This window comes from Ranitomeya variabilis, chromosome 3 (assembly GCF_051348905.1).
Source record: "Ranitomeya variabilis isolate aRanVar5 chromosome 3, aRanVar5.hap1, whole genome shotgun sequence".
Lineage (NCBI taxonomy): Eukaryota > Metazoa > Chordata > Amphibia > Anura > Dendrobatidae > Ranitomeya > Ranitomeya variabilis.
The window spans coordinates 724,888,318-724,899,917 of record NC_135234.1 but is presented as its reverse complement, the minus strand read 5'-3'; the positions used below and the strand labels follow the sequence as shown (position 1 = coordinate 724,899,917).

General features: G+C 46.6%; 2 protein-coding genes across 2 annotated transcripts; one reads left to right on the top strand and one right to left on the bottom strand.

Annotated features, from left to right (window-relative positions):
- Positions 1-2,560: 2,560 nt before the first annotated feature.
- On the bottom strand, positions 2,561-7,836 carry SAP18 (Sin3A associated protein 18). Its single transcript, XM_077298377.1, has 4 exons — positions 7,649-7,836; positions 5,287-5,396; positions 3,042-3,164; positions 2,561-2,874 (listed from the first exon to the last, which is right to left on the bottom strand). Exons 1-4 carry the CDS (start codon positions 7,814-7,816, stop codon positions 2,718-2,720), a joined length of 558 nt encoding a protein of 185 aa, XP_077154492.1. The 5' UTR covers positions 7,817-7,836; the 3' UTR covers positions 2,561-2,717.
- LOC143817578 (uncharacterized) lies at positions 5,579-7,631 on the top strand. Its single transcript, XM_077299071.1, has 2 exons — positions 5,579-5,610; positions 5,953-7,631. The coding sequence occupies exons 1-2, from the start codon at positions 5,579-5,581 to the stop codon at positions 7,538-7,540; spliced, it is 1,620 nt and encodes a 539-aa protein (XP_077155186.1). The 3' UTR covers positions 7,541-7,631.
- Positions 7,837-11,600: the final 3,764 nt, after the last annotated feature.

Below are 11,600 nucleotides of genomic sequence, written 5' to 3'. Positions count from 1 at the left end.
CTCACCCTTGGGAAAATAAAAAATTGGGGGTGAAAAGATAATTTTTGTGAAAAAATATGATTTTTTATTTTTACGGCTCTGCATTATAAACTTCTGTAAAGCACTTGTTGGGTCAAAGTGCTCACCACACATCTAGATAAGTTCCTTAGGGGGTCTACTTTCCAAAATGGTGTCACTTGTGGGGGGTTTCAATGTTTAGGCACATCAGGGGCTCTCCAAATGCAACATGGCGTCCCATCTCAATTCCAGTCAATTTTGCATTGAAAAGTCAAATGGCGCTCCTTTGCTTCCAAGCTCTGCCATGCGCCCAAACTGTGGTTTACCCCCACATATGGGGTATCAGCGTACTCAGGACAAATTGTACAACAACTTTTGGGGTCTATTTTCTCCTGTTACCCTTGGTAAAATAAAACAAATTGGAGCTGAAATAAATTTTGTGTGAAAAAAAGTTAAATGTTCATTTTTATTTAAACATTCCAAAAATTCCTGTGAAACACCTGAAGGGTTAATAAACTTCTTGAAAGTGGTTTTGAGTACCTTGAGGGGTGCAGTTTTTAGAATGGTGTCACACTTGGGTATTTTCTATCATATAGACCCGTCAAAATGACTTCAAATGAGATGTGGTCACTAAAAAAAAATGGTGTTGTAAAAATGAGAAATTGCTGGTCAACTTTTAACCCTTATAACTCCGTCACAAAAAAAAAATTTTGGTTCCAAAATTGTGCTGATGTAAAGTAGACATGTGGGAAATGTTATTTATTAAGTATTTTGTGTGACATATGTCTGTGATTTAAGGGCATAAAAATTCAAAGTTGGAAAATTGCGAAATTTTCAAAATTTTCGCCAAATATTCGTTTTTTTCACAAATAAACGCAAGTTATATCGAAGAAATTTTACCACTAACATGAAGTACAATATGTCACGAGAAAACAATGTCAGAATCGCCAAGATCCGTTGAAGCGTTCCAGAGTTATAACCTCATAAAGGGACAGTGGTCAGAATTGTAAAAATTGGCCCGGTCATTAACGTGCAAACCACCCTCGGGGCTTAAGGGGTTAAGTATGGTACGCTGGAGGCAGGATGACACCACCTGTCAGAGGAGGTGCCTGAAGATGGAGGTGGCAGTGTGTTGGAGTGCTGGATGGGAGAATACTGAATGGGGGTATTGTGGGAACCCCTGGATCTTTGTATACTGCTTTGGGGTGATTTCTGTGGAAAAGCTTTAGTTACCATTATGCCTGTAATGGGGGCTTTGGTTACCACTATTGTGAGTGGTCGGGAGTTGAATGTGGTTTGCGACCCTCTCTCAATGATGGATGTGGCTCAAGGTCAGAAACGGGGACCTGTCTTAGACAAACCCGTGCGGTGGTGTAATCCTTTGAGATCATGTTCAGTTAAAAACTAAAATCGCAGGGTACCCTGGACTATAAAGGGTAATATGTTGGATTATTGGGAGTGACCCTTATGTCATTGTCACTGATGGAGGATTTGCAATTGGGGGGACCCTGAAGAGACTGTAGTATTAAGAGGGCCGTCTGTTCCTTCAGAGTAAAATTGGAAATGTCCTTAGTACAGGCATAGTTGTTTGATCATCTTTGAAAACAAAATTTCACCATTTACTGATGGTTCTTATACCAAATATCAGAGTTTTTTGAAAAATGCAGGAGGAGGCGGCGCTAAAAACGATCCGGGAAGGGACACTTGGAGACGCTATCTGACCAGGGACAGAAAGATGAAACGACATCTCTAGAATATAACTCCACCTATGTCTTAATTTTGACACCTACTGTACTTTCGTCCACCCAAATAGGCGTTTTGGCTAAAAGTCTCGATTTTGTCCTCAGTACCAATTTCAATTTATTTCAGACCATTAGAGATGTCAATAAATTTACCCGGCTTATTATGGTGAAAACACTTTTTTCCAGGATGAAACTCCTCCTAGCATAAAGTTAAAACTTCACAAGTTCATAACTCTGCAACAGAAATGAAAAGTAAAAATAAAATAAACAAAAAAAAAAAAAAAATGCAGCCCCTGTTCCATGGCCAGTTTAAACACTGGTGAAAGGTCCTCTTTAAATGTTGCTGTCAATGATGGATAACAGCATTTAAGGAGTTATACATTAGTGATCAGAGCTAGACCCTGTCACTCCAGTTCACAGTGTCCCTCCTCTCTGCTGAGATCTCACACTGCTCAGTACTTCAATACTAAGCCGTGGCTTCCGAAAAAAAAACATGCTACATAATTATAATTGAATATTAAACAGCCATTCTGGCACAGATTTTTAAAATACAGCAGCCTCATCAGGGCTAAGAGAAATAATGATGTATACTGTTTGTATTGTAACATCTAATGACAGATCCACTTCAATCCCTAAACTAGGGCTAGATAGATCTAGATGAATGACTTACTCCTCCTTGCAGAAAAGACTCATAGTTTGAGATATTTTCACCAGTATTCTTATATATCTGCACTAATGTGTTCTGAGGTATGACTAGAAATACAAAATATAATTTGTTCTTCTATGTATACATACAAAAACCAAACCACCACACTACAATCATCAATTGATAAAACTTTATAGAGAATGAAATTAACAGCCGATTCAAGACTAAGGGTGGATAGGGAGGGGAAACTTAAAAAAAAAAAAACAATGTTCTCTAGAAATGAAATATATATAAAAAAAAAAAGTCCATTAAAAAAAAAAAAAAAAAAAAAATCAGTACGGTCGCATACGCCCCGATGGAGGAGGCGCTCTGTTGGGTGGTGTTATTGCTATGTCCAAGTAATCTCCAATTTGAAACCTCTGTGAATATAATGTCATTGCATCATCTGATCCTTTTCTTCCTGAAATTGTACTGCCGATTTCCTTCACCCTGTAAAAAGAATCCATTAGTATTAGCCAATAATGAACGTCTTAAAATAAGTTGTTTTTTTTTTTTATCTCAAAAAATAAAATACTTCAATAGTCAAATCCCCCCAATAATGTCACATATTTACGTCAGGTTTGTTATTATTTTGCATTTCCCCCACGATCACATACCTGTAACTTGGTCGTTTGGGGTCTGGATATACAATAGCGAAGTTGAAGTGTGTTCCCTTTTTACGGGCCTCTGGGTACACTTCTTTCACCAAGCTGGTGAGCTCCTTCAGAGTAGCATCCATCCTATGGAGTATACAAATCACATGTAATATATAAGATAGGAAGATAATATCGGTTTGCATCTTTCCCTGCCGGGCTAATGAGGAACGGCCACCTCTACGCCATCTTTCGGCAGAGTGCATTGCATCAAAAGGGGTTTCTAAAAACAGAAAATTTGTTACAAGGCAATGTGATAAAATAATATAACCTGTATGCAAATGAAGGAAAGGAGGATCCAGCAACTGCAGGAAAAATAAGATAGATCTAAGGCTAGTTTCACTCTAGTGTTTTGAGGAGCTGCGGAGGGCTGCAGACTTCCTCCGTGAAGCCCCGCCCTCGGCCGCACCTCCGCCTCTGCATGTGGCCTGCGTACCTATCTTTAACATTAGGTACGCAGGTCGGGCGGCTGTATGCGGATGCTTCCACATGCGTCGTTTTGACGATGCGGCGACGAGCGTAGGACGCAGCTGGTAGCAATTTCTTTTTTTCGCCGCAGCAAAATCGAAAAACAACAACTAGTGTGTAACAATATTGCCAAGAGTAAAGGGGTAAAAAGGCAAAATCATAATAAAATTACCTTCACTCCTACATGTAGCACTACTAATTATAACGCCATTTTAAACTTCAAACAAAAACGTCCCCTTACTGTACCAAGACATCTTAGCACAGATCCTGTCTCCAGGAGTTACATTCTCCGCTCTATGGCTTATCTATCTCCCTAGCTAACATTCTCTCACACAGCCTTTTTAAAGTGACGATAGTGAATCTAATAGATGACTGTCTTTGAAAGACAAACAATGAGGTTTACCTAGATGTCACCTATGCAAAAACATGGGGGGGGGGGGAACCTTCCTCTTTTGGTGTATATGATTAAAGACATATGTATGCTGTTCCATCATATCCACTGTAACACCACACATGTTGTCTACTCAGCCCAGTGTAACATATGTACCACATGATATATATAGGATATACCGCTCGTAAACTTAAGATTAGGATTGCTGAACACATACATGATGCCATCCCTGATCCTTTGAAAAGAAAGTGTTCTCTGTCGGGGCTATCCAGACATTTTCTTGAGAAGCACAAAGGGGATAGTTCATTAATTGTTGTAGGCAGTGAAAGGGTTAACTGTCCCAATTGGGCCAAACTTCTTGTAAAATGTGAAGCATTTTGGATTCTAACATTGGACACCAGAATGCCTGATGCTTTACATTTCAAAACGGATCTCATGTGTCTGCCTCAATGGAGCAGTTTTGTTTTTTCATCTATACATTTTTCCAGGGCTGTGAAGTCGGTATAAAATGGACAGACTCCCTAAAATATACAACAAATTGGGTACAGTATTTAAGCGAAGGATGTGCTAATTATTTTTTTTTTTTTTTTTAAGAACTTGGGAAAGTTACATAATGTCCTATATACCGTATGTCTGATCTGACATTGTTCCATTTTGCCCTCATAGCCTATATGCACGTTCTTACCCATTTACCTGGCCTATGAAAGGTGCCGCTGAGGCCAGGGATTGCCTGCAGCACCTCACATTCCCGGCCACCGTCTACGCAGGGAAGTACAGCTCCGTGCAGGGGGGAAGAAGAAAAAAAAAAAGATGTATTCTCCTACACATTCCGTGACCAAAAGGCTCTTTGTGCAGGGCACGAGGAGGACTTCAGCATCCAGCTTGCCCTGTGACCCTTTTATTTCCTACAGAATAACTAGGGATCCTAGAAAGGTATAACTTTGTGATATTTCAGGGTTTCCCCACCACATAAGGTCATTAAGAGGGGGTGTTTGCAAGACATCACAACTAATCTCTCATCTACAGGATGGAGACCCCCAGCGTTTCTTATAATATTGCTCCACAACAGTTTTGAACGTAGCAAAGGCTTGCATGCTCGACCATCTCCATTCATGGTCAAAGGGACTTCTGGAAAAAGTCAAGTAAAATTGTTGGCTATTAAGTGGAGGTCGATCATGCAGACCTTTGCCATGTTCCAATCTGGGCTCTGTAGAGCCGCATTCTCAGGGATCCAGAGCCCAGCTCTCAGAATTCTATGGATAGGGGAGAACTTGAAATTGTAGGGAAAATTTCTTTGTGCAATGCGTACAGTGCAATTCCTTTAGCTGCTCCTCTAGGTTCCTATCTTACCATGTATAGATCTGTAGCTCACTAGACGGGACATTTCCCCGTAGGAATTCATCCATTCGGTGATGTCTTCCGTTGTTGGTAGTAAACACTCTCAGCAGAAGAGGACAAGTCTGGAGGAACACAACGGGGAGGATTAAGTACAGCAAAGTGCCATATTCTGCAGCATCCACTATCACAGATATGTATCTCACTTTCAGATAAACGCCATCGCCTCAAATTCATCATTTGCAATTTTTGATATCCACTTTTTTGTTGTCGTATGCTCTGACCATTTTGCACCAAATTCTTAAACATGGCACGTGTGTTTCATGAATCTGACACAAAGTTACTATTGATCTTCTATTTTTGTCTTTAAAAAAGGCTTATATCTTACAGAAAATAAGGAGCATATACTAAAAAGGAGCAAATTTCTCCAGAAAACCAAACAAACTGCAGTTAACCGCTGCCTAGTTCTGTAATGGTCTGGGAAGAGCCAGCCGGACGGGGGATGGACTAGTCTTGTCTCGTGACTGGACCATTAAAGCACATTTTCTCTGAAACACTGGTGCGTTTCAGATCATGTGATTACTGAGGGAACAGGAGCTGATGACTGTCGGAGACCCGGACAGCTCTGCAAGCAGGAGGCTAAATTTCACAACTTAATAGTGTGGGAGGCGGCCTCCGCAGAGTGGGAGGCGAGGGGGTGGGCGGCGGGCTCCGCAGGGTGGGCGGCGAGGGGGTGGGCGCCGGGCTCCGCAGGGTGGGCGGCGAGGGGGTGGGAGGCGGGCTCCGCAGGGTGGGCGGCGAGGGGGTGGGAGGCGGGCTCCGCAGGGTGGGCGGCGAGGGGGTGGGAGGCGGGCTCCGCAGCGTGGGGGGCGAGGGGGTGGGAGGCGGGCTCCGCAGCGTGGGGAGCGAGGGGGTGGGAGGCGGGCTCCGCAGCGTGGGGAGCGAGGGGGTGGGAGGCGGGCTCCGCAGGGTGGGCGGCGAGGGGGTGGGCGCCGGGCTCCGCAGCGTGGGGGGCGAGGGGGTGGGAGGCGGGCTCCGCAGGGTGGGCGCCGGGCTCCGCAGGGTGGGCGGCGAGGGGGTGGGCGCCGGGCTCCGCAGGGTGGGGGGTGAGGGGGTGGGAGGCGATCTCCGCAGGGTGGGCGGCGAGGGGGTGGGCGCCGGGCTCCGCAGCGTGGGGGGCGAGGGGGTGGGAGGCGGGCTCCGCAGGGTGGGCGGCGAGGGGGTGGGCGCCGGGCTCCGCAGCGTGGGAGGCGATGGGGTGGGCGCCGGGCTCCGCAGCGTGGGGGGCGAGGGGGTGGGAGGCGGGCTCCGCAGGGTGGGCGGCGAGGGGGTGGGCGCCGGGCTCCGCAGCGTGGGGGGCGAGGGGGTGGGAGGCGGGCTCCGCAGGGTGGGCGGCGAGGGGGTGGGCGCCGGGCTCCGCAGCGTGGGGGGCGAGGGGGTGGGCGGCTTTCTCCGCAGGGTGGGCGGCGAGGGGGTGGGAGGCGGGCTCCGCAGGGTGGGCGGCGAGGGGGTGGGAGGCGAAGGGGTGGGAGGCGGGCTCCGCAGAGTGGGGGGCGAGGGGGTGGGAGGCGAAGGGGTGGGAGGCGGGCTCCGCAGAGTGGGCGGCGAGGGGGCGGGAGGCGCGCTCCGCAGAGTGGGCGGCGAGGGGGCGGGAGGCGGGCTCCGCAGGGTGGGCGGCGAGGGGGTGGGCGCCGGGCTCCGCAGCGTGGGGGGCGAGGGGGTGGGAGGCGGGCTCCGCAGGTTGGGAGGCGAAGGGGTGGGAGGCGGGCTCCGCAGAGTGGGCGGCGAGGGGGTGGGAGGCGGGCTCCGCGGGGTGGGCGGCGAGGGGGTGGGCGCCGGGCTCCGCAGCGTGGGAGGCGAGGGGGTGGGAGGCGGGCTCCGCAGAGTGGGCGGTGAGGGGGTGGGAGGCGGGCTCCGCAGAGTGGGCGGCGAGGGGGTGGGAGGCGGGCTCCGCAGCGTGGGGGGCGAGGGGGTGGGCGCCGGGCTCCGCAGCGTGGGGGGCGAGGGGGTGGGCGCCGGGCTCCGCAGCGTGGGGGGCGAGGGGGTGGGAGGCGGGCTCTGCCGGTTGGGAGGCGAAGGGGTGGGCGCCGGGCTCCGCAGCGTGGGGGGCGATAGGGTGGGAGGCGGGCTCCGCAGGGTGGGAGGCGATGGGGTGGGAGGCGGGCTCCGCAGGGTGGGAGGCGAGGGGGTGGGAGGCGGGCTCCGCAGGGTGAGGCTATGCAGCAGAGTAACTGGTCACAGTCTGAGCCTTTGTAAGAAAAACCGTTGACCGTTGGTTCATTCATTCATTCATTTGAAAGGATGAGAGAGAAGAGCGCGCTCCTCCTGTAAGAGCAACCGCTCAAAGCCGCACGTGTATAACGAACGGCTCCCTCACCTTCTCCCGGTCAATCGGTTTCTCCGGTTCTTTTTTTATCTCCTCCTGCGTCACCCGCGACTCTACCGCCATTTTCTCCAGTTTTACAGCTACAGGGAAAATCCTCGCGTCCAGCGGACTGAAACACTCTCCACTTCCGGTGTCCGCCACGTTACGTGATGACGACATCCCTAAACGTCTGACGTCGGCCTCTCGTCTGGCACAGAGCTAAGATCTCTATGGTAACGTAACGTGCGTAGTGACGTATACGCAGTGACGCTGGGGGTGGGGAGTGTTACGTGCAGCGCTGGTAGTCACGGCTGCAGGCGGGTCCCCAGGATAGTGTAATCCCGACACTAATGATTCCTGTGTACATTTGTCTTCAATTCTCCTTCATTTCTGCTCATTATCTTTCACTTTGCAGATAAAGCAGAAGAATTTTTTTGTACATTAAGGCCATGTGCACACGTTCAGTATTTTTTGCGTTTTTTTCGCGTTTTTTCGCTATAAAAACGTGAAAAAAACGCTTACATATGCCTCCTATTATTTTAAGTGTATTCCGCATTTTTTGTGCAAATGTTGCATTTTTTTCCGCGAAAAAATCACATCGCGGAAAAAAAGCAACATGTTCATTAAATTTGCGGAATTGCAGGGGATTCCGCACACCTAGGAGTGCATTGATCTGCTTACTTCCCGCACGGGGCTGTGCACACCATGCGGGAAGTAAGCAGATCATGTGCGGTTGGTACCTAGGGTGGAGGAGAGGACACTCTCCTCCACGGACTGGGCACCATATAATTGGTCAAAAAAAAAAAGAATTAAAAAATAGTGATATACTCACCTTCGATGGCCCCCGGAGTGTTCCCGCCTCTCAGCGCTGCATGCTGCCGCTTCGGTTCCTATAGATGCTCTGTGTGAAGGACCTGCGATGACGTCGCTGTCTTGTGATTGGTCGCATGACCGCTCACGTGACTGCAACGTCATCGAAGGTCCTGCACACACACACACACCATCTATAGGAACGGATGCCGCTGAGGAGATCGGCTGTCTGCAGGTGAGTATAACCATTTATTTATTTTTTGTATTATTTTTAATATTCTGTCTTTTAGTATTGATGCTGCATAAGCTGCATCTATAGTAAAAAGTTGGTAACACTTGTCAAACACTATGTTTGACAAGTGTGACCAACCTGTCAGTCAGTTTTCCAAGCGATGCTACAGATCGCTTGGAAAACTTTAGCATTCTGTAAGCTAATTACGCTTGCAAAATGCTAAAAAAAAACGGGAAAAATACGCAAAAAAAAAAAATGCGGATTTCTTGCAGAAAATTTCCGGTTTTCTTCAGGAAATTTCTGCAAGAAATCCTGACGTGTGCACATACCCTGAAGGTGTTTTTTAAGTTTCTGTAAAAAAAAATAACTTTGCAGGAATTTTTTCCAGCTTGTAAAAAAAAAAAAACTATAAATTTTGTTTTACATTTTTTCCATTTTTGGAGGCTTTTTATACCCTTTTTATGTGTGAATAAAACAAAAAAAAACCAGCACGTTTAGCTTTTTCTGCATCTGTAAGATATGAACTGCTACAGACCCTGACATTTGTACCATAGGAGTAAAAAAAATACCACAAATGTTTCCTAAGCGACTCAAAGCCGGAATCTGCGCAAATAGGAAAGACACCTCTATTAGGGTATGTTCACACTATGCAATTACGCTGCATTTTTTTTACTGCAATTTTCACAAATTTTTGCAATTATTAAAAAGAAAATGTGGTTTGAATGTCGTTTCAGAAAAATGCAGCAAAAGAAGCAGCGTGGTTCCATGGTCTGAATGTACCCTTAGACCTTCACACGCTTTATTTGTGGGGGGGTTTGGTGCTTGGAAAAAATTCCAATAATGTCATGTAGTTTTTTTTTTTACAATTATATTAGCAACATGGTGTAAAAGGCGTTCTGTAACACTCGCAGGTCTCGTACATTGCAGGGCTGGGACATTACAATGCATTATACCAGTGATCAGAGGAATATTAGTTAAAGTCCCATAGAGGGACTACGTAAAAAAAAAAGTGTCAATATTTAAAAAAAAAAATCACAAAATAAATTAAAGAAATTAAAAAATATTATACCAATAATCATAATAATATTTATTTTTATATAGCGCTAACATATTCCGCAGCGCTTTACAGTTTGCACACATTATCCAATAAATATGTATATTTATGTAAAAAAGTAATACAAAATTATACCAATAAATATGTATATTTATGTAAAAAAAAAGTAATACAAAATTATACCAATAAATATGTATATTTATGTAAAAAAAAATAAAGTAATAAAAAAGTGAAAAAATTATACCAATAAATGTTTATTTATATAAAAAATAAAAAAATGAAAAAATAGTATATCAATAAATATGCATATTTATGTAAAAAAAATAAAAGTAATAAAAAAAATGAAAAAAAAATATACCAATAAATATTATTATTATTTATTTATATAGCACCATTAATTCCATGATGCAGTACATGAGAAGGGGTTACATACAGAGTTATAGATATCGTATACAGTAAACAAATTTACAACAGACTGGTACAGAGGGGAGAGGACCCTGTCCTTGTGGACTTACATTCTACTGGGTAATGGGGAAGAGACAGAAGGTCGGGGTCTGGTGGTGGTGAGGGGGCAGCTCGGCCGATTGGTGAGGCGGCAGAATGGTTATTGCAGGCTGTAGGCTTTCCTGAGGAGATGGGTTTTCAGGATCCGTCTGAAGGATCCGAGGGTGGTGGATAATCGGACGTGTTGAGGCGTGGAATTCCAGAGGATGGGGGATATTCGGGAGAAATCTTGGAGGCAGTTGTGTGAGGGAAGAAATTGGGAGATTAGTTCAGAGATATAGGGAGGGGACAGGTTGTGGATGGCTTTGTAGATCAGTGTTAGTAGTTTGAACTGGATTCGTTGGGGAATTGGGAGCCAGTGGAGGGATTTGCAGAGACGGGAGAAGCAGGGGAGTAGCGAGGAGAGAGATGGATTAGCCGAGCAGTAGAGTTGAGGACAGGCTGGAGTGGTGCAAGAGTTAGCGGGGAGGCCACAGAGGAGGGTGTTGCAGTAATCGAGGCGGGAGATGATGAGGGCATGCACAAGAGTTTTAGTAGATTGAGGGCTGAGGAAGGGATGGATTCTGGCAATATTTTTGAGTTGGAGGTGACAGGAGGTGGCAAGAGCTTGGACGTGACGTTTGAAGGACAAGGCAGAGTCGAGAGTTACCCCGAGGCAGCGGATTACAGGTGCAGGAGAGAGAGTGATGCCGTTTACCATAATACTGTAGATAGATCAGGTAGGTGGGATACGTGAGATGGGGGAAAGATGATGAGTTCGGTTTTGTCTACATTGAGTTTTAGGAAGCGAGAGGTGAAGAAGAAGGATATGGCTGTAAAAAAATAAATAAAGTAATAAAAAAAATATACCAATAAATATGTATATGGAGCGGCCCCCAGACGCTGGACGGCGGGGTACTCGGTACCGGGTCTATCGGTTCTGAGGATATCACGGTGGCCTGACCCGGTCCGTGGCCCTGCTAAGGGGCGCCCAATAAAAGGTGTAGGTGACGGTGTAGGTCGCAGTAAATAACGAGGACACAGGGTTGCAGTCTCTTTACCTCTTTACTGAAGGCTTCGGCATCCGCAATCCAGAGCACTGCTAACAGGGCTGGCTGAGACCGGCCGGTCTGAAGGCACATCCAGAGTTCCCTTTGCAGGTGGAAATCAGTAGCCTTCCTACTAGCGCCTGGGTGTTGTAGTACTTCCCTGCTGAGCACCACGGGATAGTCCTCACAACTGCCGTGTATGTTTCTGTTCTTTCTCACCGTCCCCCAGATGGTATGGATAGGACGCACCCGTATGACGGGGTAGGCCTGGAGTTATTTTATACGGACCCTAGAGACGCCCCTCTCCCACAATTGCCTCCGTTGTCTTCATTAGGT